A 23,796-nucleotide genomic window follows, 5' to 3' on the forward strand; every position below is an offset into this window, starting at 1 on the left:
ATCCTCCCAGGGGGGCCGGGAGACTGGCAGCAGGGCTGTGGTGCTGCCCATGGCACCAGCGGGGCCACAGTGCTCAGCTGCTGCGGTGGCCAAGGCAGCACCAGCCCCAAAAAGCTCCGGATAGAGAGTGCTTCTGCCTCCTTGCCCAACCCAATCCAACCCAACGCAACCCAGCGCTCGCCCCTGGAGCTTCTCACAGCCCTCAGCTCCTGCTCTCCCCTGGGTCTCCTCCTTCACCAGACCCCCAGCTTGTCCCACCCCCATGGTGCTTTTGAGGCCACAGTTCATACAGACAGTCCAGGTGGGGGCTGACAGCTGCCCCTGCGCCAGCTCACTCCCCCCCTGGTTCCCCGATGGAGCCTGTCCACGTGTGCCGCGCCCGGACAGTCCCCTCCAACCCATCTGTGACCATCCCTCGCTTCCACTGGCCCCAGCCTCGGGCGTGTGTGCCCCCAGAGGGGGTGAGATGGGACAGACTGGGTGACGAAAGCCCCCAGGAGTGCTCCAGCCATGGAACAAGGAGAGCTGAGCGGCGTTTTACTTCTGCTCCCCGGCACGGCTGCTCTCTGCAAGCAGAGTAGGGCACGGCTTCCCCCGGGACCCGCTCTCGGCTCCGGCTGATCCATGCACCTGGTTAGAGCTGGGGTGAAGAGAGCAGAGCGCAAGCGGCATTTCAGGTGAGGGAGCAGGGGTAAGCAAGACCAGGGGTCAGCAGCAGCTGCTCCAAGCGCTCTGACCTGGAACAGTCCTTTGCTGCAGCACCTCTGCGACGTGCCGGTGGTTTCCAGAGGGAATAAGACATCCCTCAAAGGTCACTCCAAGGGCACAGCGCGAACCTTTCCCCATCAAAAATTCTCTTTAATCTCTCCAGCGCCAGGGCTGGCTATAAATTGGCACAGCTCATTTGAATGGAAGCGTTAACCACCCACAGCCAACAGCTTCGGTCCGGAAACAGCAGCAAGAGGATATGGTGGGAGGCCTATAAACAGCAAGCGATGCCGAGGCAGCCAACTGGGCCGCTGTTTACAGTGTCTGATAATAAAGAGAAGCCAGAGGGCAAAGGAAAAAAGGCAACGCATCTCAACACATTAAAAAAGATGCTTTTTGGCAACCTAATTAGGACGTGGAACTCGCAAACCTGCTAGCATTAAAAATAAGCTACATGAAAGCAGGACTTATTTGCACCCGAGTGCAGTGATGGTAAATGTCACCCGCAGAGGTAAGCGAGGGTGTGCAGCAGCCGGGTCCTGCATCTTCTGGCTCTCGCACCTCTTCATGGGGCACATTTTGTATTTAGACTCTCAGGTTTCTTTTGTGGAGTGAGACACTCTGAGGTGCAGGGTCACGCAGCCGCCTGACACCAAGCCCCGCAGCTCCTGGCTGCACCATTTCCCTTCGAGCAGTTCACGCAGGCAGGCAGGTCGCGCTTCCCAGCAAACCCACTGCGCTGCCCCGCGACACTTCCCACAGCCTGCCCGCCCGTTGGCGGCTCGGGGCGCAGGATGCGAGGAGGCTGTCAAAGCCCCAGCTCGGAGTGAGCCCTGACAAGCCCCACACGAGAACAAGAAGTAGGCTGTGAAACGCATACCTTCATCGAGCTGCTGCCAGCTGAGATGGAAAGTGGGAACTTGAATTTAATTTTCCAAAAACTCATACTGTGCTAGGCTGAGAAAAACTTGGATAAAACCACAATGGGCTGCTGAGCAAACAGAGCTGATGCAGAGCAGAGAAAGAGTGCAGAGGCCTTCGGTCATGCTCAGCACAACATCCTTGGGACCTCTTCATCCCTTCCATGCGGCCGAGCCATCCCCAGCCCCCGAGCACCCCCCAGCTCTAGCAAGGAGCTAACCAGGGCAGAGCACCCGCAGCATCTGCTGCACACCCCAGGGAGAAGCACCACTGCTGCTCCCCTCCCTCTGAACCCGCTGTCCCCAGCAGCTGGACTCCAAAGGGCATGAGCCAATGGTCTCAGCACCCACAGATTCAGAGCTCAGCTTCAGTTCACATTTCTCTACTGAATTTCCTGTTCCAGTGTTAGATCTAACTCCAAGGGCAGCAGCAGCTCACTGGTCATCAGCAGCCACCAAGCAGAGCCAGGTTCAGGGCGCAGGAATTGTCACTAACTCAGACGCCTGTCATTCCATCACTTCTCCTCCCTCACCCACCTCCAAACAACCGCGGGAGCAGCTCAGCCCATCCCCACAGAAGGAGCAGAGCAAATCCCCGCCAGGCCACGTCCAACACCTCCTGTGATTTTTTGATCTCCCAGTTCACAGGTCTTGTAGCTTCACCGTAACATGGGGGCAGCTGCTCGGCTCCGCTCAGCAGCACAGCACGCAGCCACGCGAGAACGCGAGCCCGTGCAGCCAGCCTGGCTCACAAGAGACGGGAGATTTTCATGTCACTCACCCTCTGCCTCCCAAGCACGTACCCAGCTCTTGGTTAAGGGACCGCAAGCGTTTGGCAGCACAACTCTGTCACAGCTCGCTAGTGGCAGGCCCCCATCTGCCCCTCTCTCGCTGGTGGCAGCCCCTCATCTGCCACTCCAGCTTCTTGATTGAGAGTTTGCAGCCTGAAGGCAGAAGCCGAGGTTCTCCTCTAACAGCAATTAAAGTGCATCTCCTGCCTTTCAAGCTTCCACAGAGGTGGCTTTCTACTGGGGAGGAACATCTGCCTCCCAGCCATTCGACACGGCAGGATGCAGGGTCTCTGCTGCTCTGCACCTGACAATGATGTCGCGTGCGGTCAGACAAAATGGGGGTTACAGAAGGAAAGCCCCTCTCCACTGCACCAAGGATCTGAGCCCAGCAGGGAGATGGAGACGAGCACGATCCAAAAGCAAGAAAATCCGGGTTACCAGTCCCATCCTGACAAGCATGCATCCTCAAATGCACTCAATGCCCAAATTCAGTCCCTTGGGGGAAGAGAGAAAAGCCTCTTCTTCCTACAGAAAGCAAAATGTGTCCCCCCCAAGCCATCAGGCAGAGAAAACGCTGCTTTCTTTCTGAGTTCAGCGTAAGCAAAGAGTGCTCAGTGATGGAATTTGTGGATGGATGGCATCAAGGCAGGGAAGAGGGGACAGTTTGTTATAGGCTCCCAGGAATCTTTCAAAGCGCTGGGGTGATAAAGCTGCAGCGCTCGCAGCCAAGAGCCCCAAGGAGAGATCCTGCGTTTGAGACACTTACAGGCAAGTGCTAGGGAACTCATCCGGGAAGCTGCACGGGAGAGAGGCGTCTGCGCTCAGGATTGCCTGCTCCCGAATGCTGCCACACCCTGTCACCATCTGCCAGCTGCCAAAGTCTGTGGAAACGGAAGATCCGGGCAGAGAACGGTCCGCTGATCTGGGGCAGAGAGAGAGGGAGACGGCGCCATCAGTCAGGTCATTCAGCCACAACCCTTCCACCAGTGCTGCTGCCAGGGACCCACCGGGCCAGACGCCAGCAGCGCCTGTGCCAGCGGCTTTGACGCTCGGGGACCAGGGTGTGACACGCAGCTCAGCTGGCCCCAGGCCAAGCCTCTCCTTTGAAAGCGAGGGCAGAGCCAAGCTGGCTGGGGCCGACAGAGCAGCGGGAGCACACTGGGAGCCGGACGGGACAGAGCCAGCGAGAAGCAGATGGCCGTGCAGAACTGTGAAACTCGTTAGCGAGATGCAACAGCATGTCCTGGCCCGAATCCCTCGCAGATGTGGCCACTGTGCTGTGCAAGGGGCATCCCCGTCGCGTGTTGTAGCTGTTAGCACATCCCAGGGCTGACGGAGAAGCAAGGCTGACACTTGGTTAGCGCTGGAGAAGACAGAGATCCTCGGTCTGGCAGCCGTTAGAAAGCAGCTCACTCCCGAGGCATTAACACCAGATCTGAACAGAGTCTGTCGCTGCTCAAGACATCCGCAGGGCACCCACCCGCCCCCCAGCATCTGAAGATCTTTTAATTCCCCTGTTGGAAGAATGGACTGTGCCACAAGCCAGGCAGCAAAACATCTTTAGAACAGGGAAAATAACCAAGGGAGGGGAACTGTTTGATGTGTGCAGCCTCCCACCAGGAAAAGAGGAAGCATGAAATCCAATAAGTGAATCTGAGGAGCCCCTCCAAAATCTCCGAGAAGAGCCCACAAGCACTTGAGACAAACCCAGAGCTCTTGGTTTCCTGGGAACAAGCAATTACTGCACCCCGCTGCAGAGCAGAGTGTACATAGCTGGAAGCACAGCCTGTGGCAGAGCTACTCAATTACACACGACCAAGATCTTCTGGATAATTTATCTGAGATCTGCAGGGCAGATAGCAGCTCCAGCTCTGCTGGGCCAGGTACTTGCACGCTGTCTCCACAGCTAAGAATAGCCGTGGCGCACTGCAGCTGCTCCCCAAGAGAGCAGAACAGCCAGAGAGACAGGATCTCCCCAGCAAGGACTTCAGCAAGACTGGGAGGCAGGGGTGGGGGGAGATGCACAGCAGGAAACCTATTCGCAATCTCCATCGAATTCCAAGCCTGCCATTTAACCAGGTGGATCAATGCAGCCAAGTTTGAGAAGTCTGAAACGCAGCCCTGAGCTGGCTGCACGAGGAAAAGGGGAGCTCACGCGGCTCCTCGTGTGTCAGCTCCCCATCAGTGCTGCCGCTCCCGCAGCTGCGGCGTGGGGTAACGCTGCTGCCTGGGAGTTCAGGCTCTGGAAGGACATCGCAGAAAATAGGAAGAACAGAGCTTCTCCTTTGCACAGCTCTTGTTCTTTGGCTGCTCCGTGAACTGAGGTTCAGAGCATTGGGAGAACCCTTCCCACAAAAAGGTGTTTTTCCTACTGTGGGTACCGGCACAGTGAGAACGAGGGCATTGCACTGAAAGCGGAGCTGCAGCACACACCTTCTGGAGATCAGACAGGGATAACCTGCCCTGGGATGCCAGGAATTCGTAAGGCAAAGCTCTTCAGTGACATCTGCCCTTCTCCCTGCCTCTGGAAGTTAAGAGCCGAGGAGGTCAGCACGAAGGAGGAGAGCAGCAGAGCGCCTGGGCTCAGAGCATGGGGCCATGCTGGAAGCACAGCGCGAACAGTGCGGGAAGCCAGGGAGAAGCAGAGGAACAGTGCTTCAGTGCAGAGGGAGAGGAGGATGTCACCTCCCCAAGAGCCAGGCAGGACAAACAGGAGTGTCACACGCAGTGACAGGAATTTGAGATAAAGCAGGAAAGAGGTCTACAGGCACTGGGCTTGGGCTGAAAGCAGCCAGGGATGTGATTCTGTCAGAAAAATAATGAGTTGCTAAACAGAGGATAGATTTGGGGCCAAGAGGAAAAAAAGGTTTCAAAGAGGGTGAGTCTGGATGGCAGAGGAGGGTCTGGGCTGCGGCAGCATCTCCAGGAGAAGGTGAAGAGAGCTGAGCAGAGCTCTGCGGGTCTTGCAAAGAGAGACCAGTCTCAGGAGCCTGCTAGAAGACTGTGGCCGTGCAGCAAGCAAAGCAGTAAGACATTATCCAGGGCCCCAGGGACAGTAAAAACATCCCTCTGCCCAGTATTCTCAACCACACTGGTCAGATAAGCCTGTGCTAAGGAACACGAGCAGAAAATTGTTTCCTGCTTCAGGAGTGTGGCCTCAGCTCCCAGCTGCTGGTCACTTTCCATGGCTGTCAGCTGAGACTGATCTTACACCATCTCTTGGAGGTGCATCAAGTCACTGTTCAAATCCCTTCTTGGACAGGCTGATAAAAGCATCGTGTACCTCCTGTAAGACTGACTCTCAGTGGCTCTCCAGCTCTGTAACCCTCCCAGGGTCCCCAACCCTGTCAAGCAGCCGTGCAAACTTAAGTCAAGTGACATCTGACCTAACAGCACAGGAGTCTGGGAGTTCAAGGCAGCTAATTCTGTGTCTCGCCTCCAGGCTGCAGAATAAACGCTTGTCGATTAATTGAATAAACTGATCAACTCTGCACTGAGTGCAGGTCGCCTCTCTCCTGGCTTAGATAACAGAGCCGAGCCAGCAGAGCTGAGATATCACGGCACTTTCCCCTCTATCCCCAGAGCCCTCTCAAGGGGGGATCCTGAGGAATCGTCACAACCCATCTTGAACAGCCTTGCGAGACAGCAGGGGCCAGGGCTGGGCGAGCCAGGCGGGGAAGGCATGGCGTGGGAAATCTTGCATTCGCACTGCAAGGGCAGCAGAGCTTCCTAAAAGCTGAGCTTGGCTTGAGAGCAAGATGAGATCTCTAGGGTGACTGGATCCCAGTGCAATCCAGTCAATGCAGGGGGTGAAAGTCTTATTTCTACCCTTGAAGGCCCCTTGTAAAGTCTTGCTGCAGAGGCTGAAAAAGAGCTTCAGCGAGGCCCCAGAGCAAGCTGGGGCTGCTGGGACACCAGGACCAGTCCCCATGCCTGTAAGAACCAGTTTGCAACACATGACAGCCATGCCAGAGGCCGGCTAGCTGCCAGGGCAGTGCAGAGGGTCTCGGGAAGCAGCTGGATGGCTACAGCAAAGCTGGACATGGTTAGAGGAGATGAGATACAGCAAGTCTTCAAGCCACTGTCTCTGCCGCAGACATCTAATGGCAGACAGAGGGAGAATGAAAGTGAACTTCACACACCCACCTCTTCAGGTCCACGAGTGGGAAGAAACTCCCTCAAAAGTGCAAGATTAACAAAATTAGATTAGCAAAACAGAGCTGAGCTGCAAGCTGTTCCTTCACACAGGGAAGGATCTCTGGCAGGCCATAAACTGGCGACTCCTAGCCTGGAACGGTTCCTTTTAATTAGGTCAGTGCTTCCCATGCAACATGCTGCACAAGACGGAGCATTTCAGAGCACACGGACACGCGCCTGCCAGAGGAGAGCCAAGACCGGAGGCAGAGCAACAATCAGGGATCCTTCCTTCTCTTAATACGTAATGGAGACGAGTGCCAAGCACCCAACAGCCAGGCTCTCATCCTGCCTGGTGCTGCCCCCGCTCACCTGCCAGATTTCTACACACCTAGGATGGTTTGGGAAGCAGCTCATTTGCCAGCATATGCTCTGTGCCTCAGACTGAAGCATTAAGTAGGTACTGTACGCACAGACTGTGGCAACCTGCAGCAAAGGGCAGCCCTTCCCACCTCTGCGTGGGAGGCGTTGGCCAGGAGCGCCTGGCAGAGCTGTGCCGAGAGCCCTGGCTGCATCCCAGGCAGGTATCTCCAGGCTGTGCTGGTGCTGTAACAGCCCGAGCAGCCAGCCCTCTGCAAGCACAACCGTTTTTGATTGCAGCACAGTCATCTGTCAGCCAGTGAGCCCATTTTGAGGCATAGTCGTGCAATAGTTGGAGAAAACATTCCTGTAAACAATCCCTGTCTTGCTGTGGTCGCTATCCCAAGCTGATCGCAGATACAGGTTCCAAGCCAGGCGGCTGTAAGGAGCACGACACAGTGCACACAGTCTTACTGCCACCAACAAACACCCAAAGCCAAGGGCCAGCAGCTTCTCTGTCCCTCGCTGTGCTCAGCACACTCCCTCCAGAGCCACACCTGAACCCTGCTGCCCGTTTGGTAAGGGAGCTCTCTGGGGCTGCTGACCAAAAGCAGATCCTCTGTGATTTAACTCCTGCAGATCTCGACTCTTTAGATCACAGTACTCTAGGTTTTGTTTAATTGACTTAGCAAAAGCACATTCAACCAAAGATTATCCAGCTGCTAATCCACATTAGTGCTCTGTGCACACACGCTAAATCCCTGACACGGATACAGGGTTTTCTGCAGTGTCATGGGATGCTTAGACTATTAGTGTCAAATGCAAACACAGAACATGGTTTAGCAAGCTGCTATCCACTCGCACGCGGGGGGTTCGAGTCAATGCACGCTATCTGCCACACTTGGAGGACTCAGTTTGTAGAACAAGCAGCACCTTGTCCTACTCTGCAAATAATCTATGCAGGATCTTCACGCATGTTTGCCCTCAGCAGATGTGATGTTACCATCACGTTGGGATAAGCTAGAAGGAGTGCAAGGAACGTGCCTTGGTGCTGCTCTGCCTAACAAGAACCATCCAGGGACTCGCGGGTACCCAGGAGCTCTGGATCGGAGCAGGACACTCAGAATGTGGGCTGGTGACTCATTCCTTTCGGACACCCCAGTTCCCCTCCCAGGCCCTGCTCAGCTCTCGCAGCCGGCTTGCCTTCCCGTTCCCTCCCAGCACACAGACTGGGCTGTTTACGTGAGCTACCTGAAGGGTGCCTGCTGGCATTTTACAAGGAACCATTTTTTCCTCAACTGCTGCCGCAGTGGTTAAGTGTTTTGTTGCTATGGCCACACAACCAGAGGATTAGGAAGTCAACTACAGTGGTTTCTTCATTTTAAGAGCCTTGGGTGTTAACCTGCCAGCAGCACTGGAGAGATAAAGGTATTTTTGGCATCATGATTGGTCTCTGAGCTCCTAGCCTTCCCATCCTAGTCCCACCATTTTACAGGTTGTGAAGGGACAGAATTTACCTCCTCCTTCTCTACCCAAAATGGGACTCGTCCTTTCCTTCAGGATGGAAAACGGTGGCTGAAGGTGCTGTGATATCCATTACCTGCACAGAGCTCCCCGGACAAATCCAGACCAACATAGTCTAAGCAGAGACCAAAGCCAAGTGGAGTGACACAACCCCTCTCTCTGAAGACAAAACATACCACGTCCATGCCCCAGAAAGTGCAAGCCATGTCAGTGTGTGACAAGGCCACGCACTGCTCAAGTCCTCAGCTGGCAGAGCTGTGAGCAGTGTCACCCCGGGAAGGCAGGCGCAGCACCAGGCACAGACCGGCTGAGCTGGCAATGCACCAGGAGGCAAAGGAGCAGGAACGTGCCAGATTTGGTTTCAAAGAGAAGCTCAGTTCTGCTGCTGCCTTGACAATTCCACCCACTCCCTGCAGGGTCTCCAGGCTTATTTCCTCCAGCCTGCACACCGAGAGGAGCAGAGGAAACCCCAGTGACCCCAGTGATGGAGTGCATACAGGTGTACAGCATCTCCAGCCAGCACGGGTGTCGCAGGGGAACCACCTCTGCGTGCCGCTGACTTCACTGCTGTGTCCTCAAAACCGAGTCCCTTCTCTTGCCCTCTTGGTTCCAGGCTGTGCAAGGGGTTTGCTCCACTTTCATCTCCTATTTCTTCCTCATGCACGTTTTTTTCTACAGCCCAGCCCTTCACACTGCCTTGTTCATAAAAGTTAACTGGGATTGGGGGTGGACTGGTGCAATTTTGCTGCGTTGAAGAGTTACCAAGGCTTTGTGCCATGGTAGAAGCTATCATAAAGGTCAGAAAGAAATGTTTATAGCAGAATTCACAGAACGTTTACCTCTTACAGTGACAGGATAGTACAACTCCTTCTCAGGTCATTTATTGGCACAAGAAAAAGGCATCCCCAGGGACTCTGGCCCAGCAGTAACAAGCTTCCCCACCACACTTGCCTGCTGCTCCAAGCTCTGAGAGCGCCAGTTCTGAACACCTGACACCAATGGGCGCTAACCATCCAAACACTTGCAGACACCTCACCCTGATGCAGCCAGAGGAAAGATATTTGCTGGCTTTACCAGCTCTGAGCCCCCAGAACACAAATCCCAGGGACTGTGTGCTCAGACACTTCCCGGGATGCTCTTCTGCCTACTCTGTCTCTCTTCACTCTCACAGAGCCGAGTCCAGAAGCAGCATTATAAACCGCTTCTCCCGCAGCACTGCTGCAAGCTCGCTGCCACGCCCGGGCCGAGCAGCCTCTCAGGTCCCGGGAATGGCATGAGACCACACGCAGGAACTGTGGCATTACCATCGTGAGCAAAAGCAGCCCCCAAGACAAGCTGCTTTCTCTCCTGTATTCTGTCCTCTTCTTGGGAGATTTGTTTCATCTTACAGAGAATGCAGAGGTGGGTGCCAGCAACAACTCAAAAACATCCTATTGATCTCTTTCCACAGGGAGAACAGCTAGCATCACTTATTGAAACTGTCAGACAGCGATTGTTCTCTGGAATCAAGAAACTTGGAAAGAAAGTCTTATAAATTTTCAATGCTTTACTTGTTTATTTCCCATGTGATGAGAGAGTACTAAAATTTGGCTGGTGGCTGTTTCTGAAGGGAATCACTAGAAAAAAGACTCATTGGAAAACCTGCAGAGACTACACAAGCGTTTGATGCTGTGAACAGCAACCTCTTATCTAAGAGCCTCTTTATCCCCTGTCGGCCTAAACACATGGTGTTTGCTCCACAGGCTCTGTTCTTTCTTCCCCAGCTTCACTCACCGCTCTGCTTTGCCCTACCACAGCATCAGCCTCCAGAAGGGTGCCAGAATATCCTTTGTTATAGCATGAGATTAGGCTGAGGTCCAGGGTCCCTGTTCCCCAGTTGCCCAACAGGAACACGGAGCTTTCCGGGCGAAATCCTTTGAGCTGGCACAGCGCTTGCAGCTTGCTCCCAGCAGATTCTACCCTCTGCTTGCCACCAGCACCTGGAGCTTTTCCACCCTTCAGTGTCAGGAAGGTCGGCAGGTGGAAAGGGGGACAGGACTGATGCAGAGTGAGGTCTGCCTGGTTTTAAAGACTGCCTCCCCCACACAAACCAGCCACTTCAAACCCCTGCGGATGCATTCGACACAGAAAGTGCTGGGAGCTCCGAGCATGCAGGATGCAGAGATGCCAGAGCTTGTGCAGTTGAGGCATGCGCTGAGGACAGGCAGAACAAACACCTAGCTGTTATCGGCACGGCTCCTCGCTCCTCTCAATGGGCTGAGGCAGGAGTTTCTGTGTTTGATGGCCAGCATTTCACACAAGGTCAGGCTAGAGAGGAACGGGCCTCCTTAGGCTCGTTTGCAGATACAAACCCATGTGCTCCAGGGTTCTCAGAGCCACACAAATGCAGCCCTGCACTCCCTTTACCAGACTCATTTTGCTGAGAAATGCTCTACTCCATCCCATCTCACCTGGACCTGGGCACTTCCAGGGGGCTGCTTCCCATCCTCAGGAAGTTATCAGAATGGGTCGATGAAGAGGAGCTGGAGGACTTGACTTCGACCATCCCTGTGGAAGGCAGCCTGTCTTCATACTGCTGCGTCCTGCTCCAGAGCACGGCTTGTGGTGACGAGGCACAGCTCTTCCTCCTGTGGGATGGAGGATTGGGTGAGAAAGCTGGCTTTCCCACGTACTCCAGCTAGGAAGTCTTGCCACAACAGGCTGGATGTTACCCCAGCAGCTACAAGCTCCTGTTCCCACTGAACCTGCTCTCCTCCCTCCCAAGGAACCATGAGTCACAGGTGACTGCTTGGTGACAGGGGTACACTGAACTCAGCCCATCTGAGCCCATTTTTTTTATAGATCACCATCCACGTGCCCTGGAAATCAGCGACAGGAGAATGCATCAGCCCACACACGCACAGTGATTGCTTTGTTTAGTCTGGCCGTAAAAATGTCTCAAGCAAGGGGCCTCCCAGCACAGAAAGCCCATTTGGATCTGCTCTAAACTCTACGGAGTGTATCAGGCTACGAGCTCAGCCCAGGTAGGTGCTGGTGTGCGCTGATGAGGGTGACAGGGACATGATGCCAGTGTTATTCTCCCTTTGAGTGATCCCCTTCGGGCAGCACTGACCACACTTCTGACCGTGTGCTGACAGTCACTCCAGATGCAGGTGCACTTCAGTCCTCTGTGCTGACAGCCTGGAACTGCTCTGGCTTCTCTTCTAGCCAGCACATTCGGACTCCAGTGTGAGTCACTGCCCGTTGCTGCATCATGCCTTAGCTTACAGTACCATCCAGCTACACGCCACACAGACACACATATCTGGGACTAATTCCTAATTCACTGCTGCCCCATGTTCACAAGATTTTCTTTCTTACATTAGCTTTTTTTTCTGTAAGTCTGAAGAATTTTTCCCCTTTGAAAACCACAGTGAACTGGAAAAAGACCTCTTTACGTACACAAGTAAAGAGGAAAAGTCTAAAGCAAACAAACTCAAGGAGAAAAAGACGCTGTTCTTCCCAGAATCTGGAAGGGTACCTCAGCTTTGACTGAGATCTTGAGCACTGTCAGCAAGTGCAGCTAAAGGCAAGCTCATTGTACAGCGGGAAGCATGATATCCTCTCTTCACTTCTTGAAGTGTGTCCACCCTCAAACATCACACCACAGCCTCTCACAAGCATTATTCCTCTCACATTATCATAGCTGCCAACATCTCCAAGAACAGCCTGCAGAAACAGGCTTGTACAGCTCAAAACCAAATGCCTCTCTCTGCAAGGCGACCTTGAGACCACCTGTTTTCAGGACAACACCACGAAGCACATCCCCTCCTCTCCTCCCTCACGCTATGCACAGCCCAGCTCACCACCCTGCAGCAAGCCCTACCTGTTCCCCGGACTGCACAGCCGCACCAGCCTGCAGCACCACATCCGTGCCCAGCCCCCTCGCTAACACTCAGGCAAGGCTCACAACCCTCCCTTCCCCAAGCTCATGCCCACAGCACGGTCCTGAACCTCCACTGTGGTAGCAGCAGCTAACCCCAACACAATCTGATGTCTGCAACAGGAATGAAAGCAAACTAGAGTTAGAAAATGCCACAAAATCAAGCCCTGATACATACAAGCGCAGCAGATCTCTTCCAGCATGCTCTGGCCACTTCGTATCTTACAAAGATCACATGTAGGTTTCATGCTGCAGGATCTAGTCTGCACATCCTGAGCATCAGAGCAACGTAAATGCTTCCAGTTTACCGCCCTGCAGCCAGGCAAGTGGAAAGTTGCTCTCCACTAGCTGCAGTCACTTTGCTGCAGATAGGCGAGCACTGTGTATTAAAGAGGACTCTGCTGCTCACCTGTCAAACACAGTTTGGGGCTCCCCACTTCCATTTGGTGATTCTGCAGGAAGACTCTCTCTTCCCATCTTCAGCATTTTATAAATTGAATCACAATATGCTTTAGAAAGGCTGCTGCCACTGGCATGGCTGCAGGCTCAGTCCCAGAGGACTTCCAACTGCCTCCAGCACAACCCAGTTTTAATTTAAAATAATTGTAATATAAAATAGCATTTCAGATGTGCTGAGGGAGAGGAGAGAAAAATTAAACTGAGAGGGGCAACCCTACAGAAAGGTTCTGAAATCCCCAAACAGCACCAGAAACTCCACAAGCAAGCACAACGACCGTCCCAGAGCAGCAGAATCGCCAGACACCTTCCCCAGTCCCCGCTTCCAGACAGCCACCTGCGTCCCCAGGCGAGTCCTGTGCGACCCTTTAACAATAGGGAGCACTGAGAATTCCATATCCTCCCTGAAAGAATCTTGAAGCAGTGCTGCAGGCAGCAACCTGCTTTCAGCTCACACGCATTGTGCTGTCAGAGGGGCGGAGGTTTAGAGGGGATTCTTGCCCACCCAGCCCACCTTCCACTAACTGCAGACAGCCTCCTGCATCATCTTCTCCATAAACTGATTAAGCTTCATTTTAGGGCAGCTAAACTTTGTCTCCTCTTTTCCCTGGGGAGGCTGCTGCCAAATGTCATTTTCCTGCTAGTTTGGAACCATTTTTTAAAAGTAATGAAATCCTTTCTGGATGAAGTTTAATAGCAAAGCTGGCAAAAATGAAACAAAGCTGCTTTACTCTCATCAGGGGACAAACTTCAGGAGCAAGCCCGCAGAAGCCTGACATGGTCTTTAACATGGGATGGTCTCCGATTTTTGGTGCAGAAGTTGCGTAGCACAAGGTGCAGCAAAGCCTCTGACAGCCACATTCCTCCCTCCAGTGTAACGAACCCATGCCATGGAGAGCAGACCCGGAGGGTGAGGGACTTCAGAAATATCTTTTCTACTGTGCCCAGAGCCTGCCCCTTTTGTTCTGCAGCCCACCAAGAAGTTATCTCCTCACCATGCTGCTTGAGCCTGTGCTCCTGCTGGCATCAGCTCCACTGCTTCGTAGGTGAAGCTCCCAGCTGCTCCAGGAGAACTTTCCATCCCCAGGGAGAAGTCGCTGCTCAGACTTGTGGTGCTGCCTCGGTCTCTCTGCTCTAGAAAGAAAAGAAAACAGAGCTACCAGAAGACAGCTTGGTCTCGCTCACTTTCTCTCCCTTTAAGCAACACACTTCCCATTTGCCCTGGGGCTGCGTTCCATCAAGGCCCCAAGGGAAGCACGCCCATTTGTAGTCACCTTGATGCAGGGAACCCAAGCCCCCAAGCGATCAACCACTACCAGCACCCAGGGGCACTGGTGCTCAGCAGCAGCACTCACTGAGCATGCAGATCTCCTCCAGGGTGAAGCCAGGTGGCAAACTCTTCCTTCTGGGGAAGGAAAGACAAGGTTACCTCAGCCACGCTGCAGGGCTGCGTGGAGGCTGGCCACAGCCAGATCTCCAGAGCACACACCGGAGCAGAGCAGCGGGGAGTTCGCTCAGGGGAGGGGATGGGGCCGGTGTGCGGTATGGGATCCTCCTAACAGTCCCAGCCCACACACCCCGTGCTTTGAGAAGGTGGCAACAGGCTGCAGGCAGACATGTGCTTATTCAGAGCCTCCAGGGTGGGCTTTATTTCTTTCTGCCCTTCCTGAAATAGGAAGGAGTTAATGTTTATCAGTGTGTTAAGAACCAGCCACCCCTTGCCCTCAGCAGTGCCCGATGGAGCTTGCTGTGCAGCCGGCTTGAGCCAGAGCACGCACCTCTGGGTTCCCCCATGCGAGAGCAGCCACGAACAGGCATTAAGCAAAGAGCACTTTTCAGCACGGACAGTTTTTCAGAGCACAACGTGGCACCTCACAAGCCTCGGCCCCATTTTGCAGCCTTCAGAGTGCAGAATAAATTAAAGAAAATTGGGCCAGGACACCAGGGCTTCCATCGCCCCAAAGGATCAGCACTAACAAGCTCCCTGGCTCTGCAGCCCATGCAGCAGCAGGCACAGGCTCCTTACCTCTGCGACTTCACAGCAGAGAACTCCTCAGAGGTGATGTGCTTCAGAAAATTGAAGCAGAAAAAGAAAATCTGAGCAAAGGGAGAGAGAAGAGCAGTTCAGGATTGAACCCGAGGCTCCATGCAGCCTCTTATCTTGGTGGGGAGGTGCTGGCAGGAAGGAGATAGCAAGAAATCTGCAGCTACCAGCCTCCAACGTGCCATGGGCTGCCACCACCCCATCCTGGGGCTTCTCTTACACGTTATGCTGACCCTCTGTTCCCTGCCATGGGGAGGCCCAGAATGGAAAGCGTACAGCAAGTCTCCTTATCAATGCCTTGCACACATGCCGTAGGCACACAGCAGGTACTTATGCCATCAGTGCAGAATGGAAAAGAGACGGCCGCCAGCTGCTGATACGCCCAGGTGAGCGGCAAACCCAGCACGACACACTCCACCTCAGCACCACAGCTGTGTCACACCTGGAAGCACGTGGCACCTGCAGCATCTGTCATCCCAGGCTCGTGCCGTGCCACGCACCAGTCTGCTCTGTGGCATTCATCCCGCTGTGCCTCTGCCACCCCGTGTACCTGTGCAGAGCTGAGCCCTTCCCCTCCCGCAGCGGGGAGCGCTCGAGGCAGCCATGCACCCCGCTCCTGTGCCAGCTGCCCGCTCCACCCTGAGCCAAGCAGGCACCAGGGCAGAGCTGTGGGGAAGGAATGAATGGGAGGAACAATACTTATACAGGGGTCCTGGACTCCTGGAAGATGGAAAATAGGCCAGGGTCCTGCTTTGCTTTTCAGAGGCAGGGGGTTCTCCAGTGATGTGAGCATCTGAGCAGCAGGGGATTAGCACACCCCACCTCTTGATCTCTATCCAAAAATTATAGTGCAGTGTACTGCAACTATAGTCAGTGAAATAAATTTTTGCTGTTAAACAGTGAAAGATTTGAAGAAAATTACTTCCACCAATCTTACCTGCCTCTCAGCCCCATCTGCGCACCCACAGATACCCCCTGCCAAAAACACACACTGGAACCAGCACAAGCCACTCCACGAGCCACGTGCAGCTGCAGCACCCAGGCAGGAGGGCTCGCACTCAGGACAAGCACACAAGACTATCCAGCTTTATTTCCAAGCTCCCAGGAGCCACACACCTTAAGCATCCCCTCTCAGTGCTGAGCTGAGGAGCGAGTCCCAGCACTGAACACTAGTGGCACAGCAGGGGAACCGGCAGGACTGCCACCCACCAACCAAACTGTAGCCTGAGAGAAAAGCACTCCCACACCTTATGCATCAGAAAGTGATGGGGCAAGGCTTCAACCTCTTATTTCCAGCAACTGGACAATCTTTTTAGAGCCCAGCCAGACCAGTGATACTACCAGGAAGCAGGCAGTGAACGCTGCCACCCTAAACACAAACCCTGAGAACAAAAAGCAGTGCTCAGCCACTGCCCCACACCAGCCACTCACCTCTTCTCCTTTACTGAGTCGATCAACTAACATGTGCCTGGAAAGAGAGCAAAGGAGAAGGCCGGTCACACGCTGGAAGCCAGAATCAGCAGAAGAGCACAAGCTGTCAAGAACAGCCAGATGCCTGAGCCTCCAGGTAAAAAAAGGCATCAGCCCCCTCTGGGCACAACTCATTGGGAGCTGCCCCAACATCCACCTTTGGTTGTGTGCAAACACCAAAGATGACCCCTGAAGGCTTCTCCCCTGCTGTGCAGGGATGCGTATGCAAGGAAAACTTGGCGTGCCTACCCAAAGAGAAACCAGTCATAGGCCACCGTCAGGTAGAGAATCTCAGACGGCTCCAGGGATGCATGGATCAGCCCATCCTGCAAAGCAAATGAGAACAGCCTTCAGGCAGCAGCCCTGGGGATCAGGACTTGGGAATTCATGATCTGCTGAAAGCTGTCACATCTGAAGCCAAGATGGTCAAAAGGAACATGAGCTGCTCCATCACCTCTTCCTGGTGACACAGTCACTCTCCCTCCAAGCAACCACCCCCAGAAGCAGAACAGGTCCCCAGGTACTCACAGCCCATAAGGAGAGGCGCAGTAAGGAGATGAAGAGAGGAGTTCGATCCCAGCCGGATATACAGTGCACCAGGAGCCCGCTGTCATCTGTTGCAGGCAGGGGTAGGAAGGAGAAGGAAAAAAAACCGATGTTGCAACAAGAGCAATGACTTTTCTTTATGGCAAATATGTAGAGACAAGCTACCCTTCGTCCCCACAGCCCAGGCTCAAGAGCAGAGCTCAGCCACCAAGCCAGAACATTTTGGTTCAAATATGGCAGCCAAATAATTGCTCAGAGTGTCCTGGGTTGTCAGCAGCCCCAGCTGATGTGTTGTCCTGGTTCTGACAGCTGCTCAGGACACTCAGTCACCAGGTATTTACATCACTTCACTACCCAGAACACATACCTACCCAGCTGCAACCCACCATCACCATCTATCCCTGTATCACAGAGAAACCTGCCCCAGCTGAACATTTTCTCAGTCTCGCCAACATTCCTACTGATACACGCTGATCAGACGCATGCACACTCCTATGCTCTCCCGAAAATTTGCAGTATGAACACAACTACTGCAGGAGAGTCTGCAGCTGGCCATGCGGGTGGAGCCAGCCGCAGCTCCATCTATCCACCTGTGCTAGGTACAGTCACGGTACTCTGAGGGAACAGGATGCCAACATAAAGCAATACACTCCCTTTCCAGGAGTTGGGGTGGCTGGGACAACAAAGGGTGAAAGTGGCTCTTAAATCAGCACCTAATGAGACCTTGGTTTGGGGGCACAAAATGTCCAGTAAAATAAGCGCAACAGTCAACAAGCAGAGGAACAAATGCTGCTTCTCTTCAGCTTTGAAGCAGTAAAACTTTAGGGTAAAGTGTTCAGATATCCCTCCACTCTTGGGAAGAGAGGGTCTTCAAGGGATCAGCAAGTCCCTCTCTAAGAGGTGAGCTGGAACCCTGAGACACCAGAACCATCACCCTGCTTTGAAGGGAGAGAAGTGAAGCGCTCTATAAAGAGCTTTCTATAAAGAGCGGCACTAATACCATCAGCTGTTCTTCTGCAGACAGCAACTCCTCCAGTTAGACTGCTGGGAGCATGGAGTTTGCCTTACCATCGCTATTTATGATGGAGATCAGCAGCTTCAGGTAGTTCTGTGTCTGTTGCACAAGGTCCCAGCTCTGCAGAAGGAGAAATGTTGATGGTAAGGGTCCAGAACAAGAGCAACACAGAAATAAACCTGCGGCCATTCCTCAGAGTGACAGACTCCACTGGTGCTCTAATCAATCCCCCTAAGTTCTACAAAAGGCACTCTGGGACAAGAGACCAGGTAGGGGGGAAAAACAAAACAAAAATAAAAGGCCATCTCCCCTGTCTGCCCGGCTGGCCCAGAGCCTGCTTGCCTGCAGCCCCACAGCTCCAAGCAGATCACACTCAGAGAGACCAACATGAGCCAGCAAACACCTGCGGAGCGCTGACCCCATTCTGCAGCCCCCTGCACGCGTGCACTTCACCAAACGGCTCAGCAGATGTGTTACAGCTGTGCGTGCGATGCAGGCAGCACAATGGGTGAGCAGTCCGAGGTCAGCAGCCTGCTCCCCCAACCCAAGCGCTTTGCCCAAAACTCTCTGGCCCTTGTAAATGGCCCCAGCAGCTGCCATTCCCAGCTGCTCCAGACGGGCACTGGACTTGTGCAGTAATGCCCAAGCAGCAGCAGCACCACAGAAGGGCTCTGAGCTCAGACACCTTCCAGCACTACCAGAAATGCAGGTGAAAAACATCACAGCAAGCTGAAGAGAACCACTCTTGGTCTTGAGAAGATGCAGGAAATTTAATCAGTCTGATCAGAGCCAGAACTAGCTCAAGAAAAATGGGATAGCAGCGGCAAGGAAAAGGCAAGGAGAGGGCCACATGTTTCACTGTGACAGTGGCAGTGACATAAGTGACATCCCACCCCCAGCAACAGAACACTTGCTGTGTGCTTGCATGTGTGCGCGTAACCGTACTTAAGACTACCATCAGACAAAGAACACATTGCCCTGCTGTGAAGCTTGCACAGCAACAAAAGAACAGGGAAATGGGGGACACACTTAGCCCGGGGCAGAAAAACGTATCCTTCCAAAGTCTTTTATCTGCCCAGTTCAACCCGGTCTTGTGCTTATGCCAGAAGGAATCATCTGATCATCCAGCCTGATCTCTCTATACCACAAACCAGAAAGTTTTGTTCAGTTGCCCCACATACAGCCTGAAGCTGGCACTCGGCAACATCTCTGCCCAGAGAAGCACTTCAACTAGGGGTGACAGTTCATCGCTCCTTTGGCAGCATGTTCCAACAGATCATCCTCAAAAATAACTGGAGCAAGACTGCTTTTCCTTATTTGAAGGTCTGATTTCAGACTGCAGATATTGCTTCCTGTGCAGCTCTTCCTCCCCAGACTGAAGAATGTTTTAGAATTAGTATTTTCTCCCTGCAAGTGTACTTACATGTTAACCAAGTCAACCCTCCATCACCTTTGCGATTACCTAAACAGACTAAGAACTTCAGCTTTAAATTAAGCACCTCCTCCAGTCCTCAGATCATTTCTGCATCTATTTATTACACCCTCTTAAATTTCCAATACTATTTTAAAAATATTGGGTGCTCGCTATTCTAGTGAACAAGTTTCTAGCCATAAACAAGCTTTGGTCCCATTAGTTCTGCTCCAACACTGCAAGCTACTTTTCTGTGATTCTGCTTATGCTGGCACTTGAAACATTATTTACATCACTGCCTGACAAACACCAGCCCAGCACGAGGAGCTCTGCTAGCTCTGTGGTGCTTCCAGCCGCAGCACATCGGAGTGTGACATGCTCCAGCAGTCAATCATCACAAAACCCGGGAGGATCAGTAAGTTCACTGAGGTGTGAAATGGAGCACGCTCATGAGCAGTGTAAGGTGATGCTCCCTGGTACAAACAGACAAATGTGAACCTCAAAGCTTGGGCAAACACAAGAGTTTAATTATTATTTGTGATGCTGTTAGGGTAATAAGGAATGGAGATGTGCTACGGTCAGTTAGGATTTTCAACTCTCCTCTCCTAGGACAGGCACTTTGCACACCCATGAAGAAGGCACCTAGTCACCTGGCTGTTGCTCCCGTACGGGAAGGCTGACCTTTCCCAAGACTCTCCCCAGGCAGGGAAGCCTGCCCACTGCAGCCATGCGCCTAGCGACGACTGTGAGCAAGTAATACCGCTTTCCATCTGCTGGCATGTTCCTCACCTTTGTCAGCAACCTATCTCCCTAATGAATTGCAAACATTATGCAAGCTACAGAAAAAGATTTGATGTTACAGTCAGTTGCCTCGGGATGCACCAAGGCATGGAGCTTTTGGGTAGAGGATTTCCACTGCTACTCTGAACACTCTAGTCTGCAGTCCCACTGGGATGGCGTGAAGTGAGCCAGATCACAGCAACAGGAGCAAGTCTGACTTCAAATCTTTACTGATCCTTCCTGAGTGAATCTCTGACCTCCCAGAGGTGCCTGCTTTGCTCACCTGGTACTCGCTCCAATCAATATTCAGAGATTGGGTCAGAGAGACTGGGATACTTAATGGAGCATCTACATAATCCTGCAAAAAACCCAAACACAACCGGTCAGAGAAAAGCCATGACCTGAAGGCAGCAAGTTCCAGAAAAAAAATCAAAACAAATGCCTCATGGTGCATCTAGAAGAAAGTGTCTCAGCAAAGCATCTTTGAATGCAAAACCCTGCAGTGGTAAGAACAGACTCATAGCTGCTTAGAAGGACCAGCGGACAAGAGGAGCTTTTCCATGCTCCCAACAGTGAAAGCCAGGGAGCAGGCACGTTAGTTTCTGAATTCCTGTAGGGCTGCTCCCCTCACCCACGCCTCTCAGCAGGAGACAGAATACGAAGACAGAACTGAGAACAGAGGCCATCAACAAGATCCCAAATTCAAAAAAAGGAGCAGCCCATACCCCCCATGAGAGGTCAAGCATCCTGGACTTCAGGATAATAATTCATTTATTTTACACACAAATTTTACAAGGAATAATTGAGTACATTCCCTATCTGTTTTGTTTGTCCTGCTGGTTTCCTTCTTGGGATCAGAAATAAGCACACGACACATACACCATCGCTCAGGAACTCTGAGGCAAGACTTAAGCCCAGTAGAGCCCTCAGCTCTCCATTTTGTAACACCCATGTACCTGTTTCCAGTTAAATATGAGACCTTCAGCTGTGTAATCCCGGTCTTTGTACTCCTTAAAAAATTCACAGCCTGCAAGAAAAGAGATAATAAACAAGCATTCAGCTAACCGATATCTAACAACTGAAGTGCCCTGTGGGACTGGAAGTGCTGTCAGCCCCGGGCTGCAGAGCACCAAACCAATCAAAACTGCTGCCTGCAGGAGGAGAAGAGCAGTAATCATCACTACAGTGTGCAGCACGGCCCCCAGCACTCAGCAGTGAACACACTCACACAGTAAAGGGCAAACTCCAAACACACAGCAAACGTGGAGTTGGAGGGACTGATTTCCTTCCTTTCCACACAAGAGGTTTCACCGAGGAGCTATGTTTTCCAGGGCCACTGGCTTTTGCACAGATCTAAGGCATCAGCCTGACATGCTGAGTGAGAAGGAACTAGCAAAAGGAGGTGTTGGCAGAGCCCTGGGGAAAGCCAGCGTTCACAGGGCATCTGCTGCACGGAACAAGAAAGGGCTCTGTCAGAGGCAGCTGTGATTTCTCTCACATTTGAGTCGTCTCTTTCAAACACGCGAATTGCCCTGTCTGAAGAAAGCAGGTACATAGCCACTTCTAAGGTTTCCCCTAAGCCCTCCTCTCATGAAGGTGCCATCCTTTGGCTCCGTGCTTCTCAAACAACTATTTGAAGTCTCTGCTGCAAACTGCAGCCTCTTAGTCACAGCTAAGCAGCACCATTAGCACTGTGGCTGCCTGCAGGCTACACAAAACCCCTCTCTGACTGTGTGTGCCCCAGCAGTGCCACAGCGCCCACGCTGCAACGACACCACCGTGCCAGGCACTGAACACAAGCAATGGTTCCTACTCTGCATGTCACAAGTAACTCCAATGGTGAAAAAAATCTTTGTGCAAGGACTAGCTCTCTAAAACACGCAGTCAGGAAGCATTCAGACAGTTGAGATTTAACTCCAATTAAACAAAAGCTCAAAAGAAAGAGTGGGGGATTACGGCAGTAGGTACTGGCATCTGCAAATGCCAACTGCTAGTCAAATGGAAGAGTGTCTGCGCTGGAGAGCACAAAAGCTTCTGGAGATAGCCCACTTTAATACAAGTCTTTCACCCTAGACAGTCATGTCTGGACACTGCTTCCCTCACCCAAGACAAGAGGATCTCAGAATAACTTTAGAGACAAATTACAAAATAAAAATTCCTTCAGTGCAAACCTGGGAACATCAATAAGAACAGACCATGGCATTTGGCCAGTCACTTAGATTTACCAGAATGACTGCTCCCCTCTGGCCAACAACTACTAATCAAGGAAAAGTTTGGGTTTGGATCATCCATAATAGTTTTGTTGGGGTTTGTTTTTTTTTTTTTTTTTTTTCTTTTCTACTACCTTTCCCTTTCTTTGTGCACAAGGTCTTGCAGACAGAGCTCAAGCACAGCAGTCTCACCTCCAATCCTATCGCCGAGCCTGACATCAGCAGGCAGGCAGCAATATTCAGCTCATCTTGAAGAGTGCAGCAAGTGACCCAGCAATGGTTGCTAGGTACAGGGACTAATACAGCCAGGGAGACGGGCTGGAGCGCTCTGCATCCCAGCTGTACACTGCAGATCAGGCTAACAGTTCTGCCTGGCACTGAGAATATCTTACACTGGTGCTCTGGAACACTAGGATCAGAAAATACTCTTAAGAATTGGGGTTTTACATAACACAGAGCAAGAGACTTATTTTGCATAAAGTAGTAGTTTGGAGTTGCAGGGGTGTCAAAGGCCATCTTAACCCCAGCTCCACCTCTGGGACTTTTTCTCCACACTTGAATTCATTAGAACTGCTGAGAAATTATTTTGCCACCTCAAAGAGTGCCTAATGCTGACTCACACCACCAGAGCATCCAGATTTGTTGCACTGTTCTCAATTTAAAAGAGCTTCTCTCCAGAGGGAGCATGGGAAACATTTAGCAAGTCACAGTCATTTCACCACACACACACACAGACGTAGCTCCCAGTCCCCAGAAAGGGATTGTCACCTGTCCCTTGGGAGTCCCTCTGGACATCAGTCCTGTACCTGGATATGGGATGGAGAGAAGCGTGAAATCAGCATAACGTTGCGCTTTGTCCACCTTCTCAGAAGACGTCACACTGCACAGGACAAGAGGAAAACAGCAGACATTTGTAGAGTATTTTTCGTGGAGACACTAGCACCCAAAAACCTACATGCCACATCTCCCTGCACAATGACTTGACTCAGGAGTGAGCAGGGGCAGAACTTACTCAATGTACCCAAATAAAAAGGTAGAGGCCCAAAATACTAAAGCTTTCCTCTGGAAAGGAGAAATATCTCTAATCTGTTCCTATACACAAGCAGAGGGCTCCTGTACTCTCCCCTTTCTGAAGGGGTGACTGTCACATCACCGCCAGCTCTGCAGAGAAAACCTGAGATGAAAGCCACTATCTTGCCCATTGATACAGCTTTGTCTAGCCTAAAACCTCCGGGTTCTCTTCACAGCATCAACTAACTGATCCTGCTGCAGGGCTCTTCCAAGGACTGCTCCCCGGTCGCTGAGTCCATGCCCAGCAACAATTCATGTGGAAGGGCTACACCAGCTACCACCCACAGCCTGCAGAAAAACGAACACAGACTCACTTCAAGCCAAACTTCACCTTCTTGTTTTCCACCATCAGGTCGCAGATGTATCGAACAGACAGGTATCGAAGCAGCTTGATGTCGTGTCCTCTGACTTTGTCAAACAGCTGGGAGTCTGCA

At 52.4% G+C, this 23,796-nt stretch overlaps 1 protein-coding gene across 1 annotated transcript in view; it reads right to left on the reverse strand.

Moving 5' to 3' along the window:
- Positions 1-3,181: 3,181 nt before the first annotated feature.
- MTMR14 (myotubularin related protein 14) overlaps positions 3,182-23,796 on the reverse strand; it is a gene marked incomplete at its 5' end in the record, with an annotated part of 23,170 nt that continues 2,555 nt past the window's right edge. The window contains 13 exons of the mRNA XM_010086825.1: positions 3,182-3,341; positions 10,888-11,064; positions 13,811-13,949; positions 14,171-14,220; positions 14,842-14,912; positions 16,291-16,327; positions 16,579-16,655; positions 16,858-16,943; positions 17,944-18,010; positions 20,365-20,439; positions 21,038-21,108; positions 23,098-23,171; positions 23,677-23,796. The exon at positions 23,677-23,796 is cut by the window's right edge and continues 2 nt beyond it. Coding sequence (XP_010085127.1) covers positions 3,182-3,341; positions 10,888-11,064; positions 13,811-13,949; positions 14,171-14,220; positions 14,842-14,912; positions 16,291-16,327; positions 16,579-16,655; positions 16,858-16,943; positions 17,944-18,010; positions 20,365-20,439; positions 21,038-21,108; positions 23,098-23,171; positions 23,677-23,796 — 1,204 coding nt within the window. The remainder of the gene's footprint in view (positions 3,342-10,887; positions 11,065-13,810; positions 13,950-14,170; positions 14,221-14,841; positions 14,913-16,290; positions 16,328-16,578; positions 16,656-16,857; positions 16,944-17,943; positions 18,011-20,364; positions 20,440-21,037; positions 21,109-23,097; positions 23,172-23,676) is intronic.

The sequence above is a fragment of the Pterocles gutturalis genome, unplaced genomic scaffold (genome assembly GCF_000699245.1).
Source record: "Pterocles gutturalis isolate BGI_N339 unplaced genomic scaffold, ASM69924v1 scaffold26216, whole genome shotgun sequence".
In the NCBI taxonomy this organism is placed as follows: Eukaryota; Metazoa; Chordata; class Aves; order Pterocliformes; family Pteroclidae; genus Pterocles; species Pterocles gutturalis.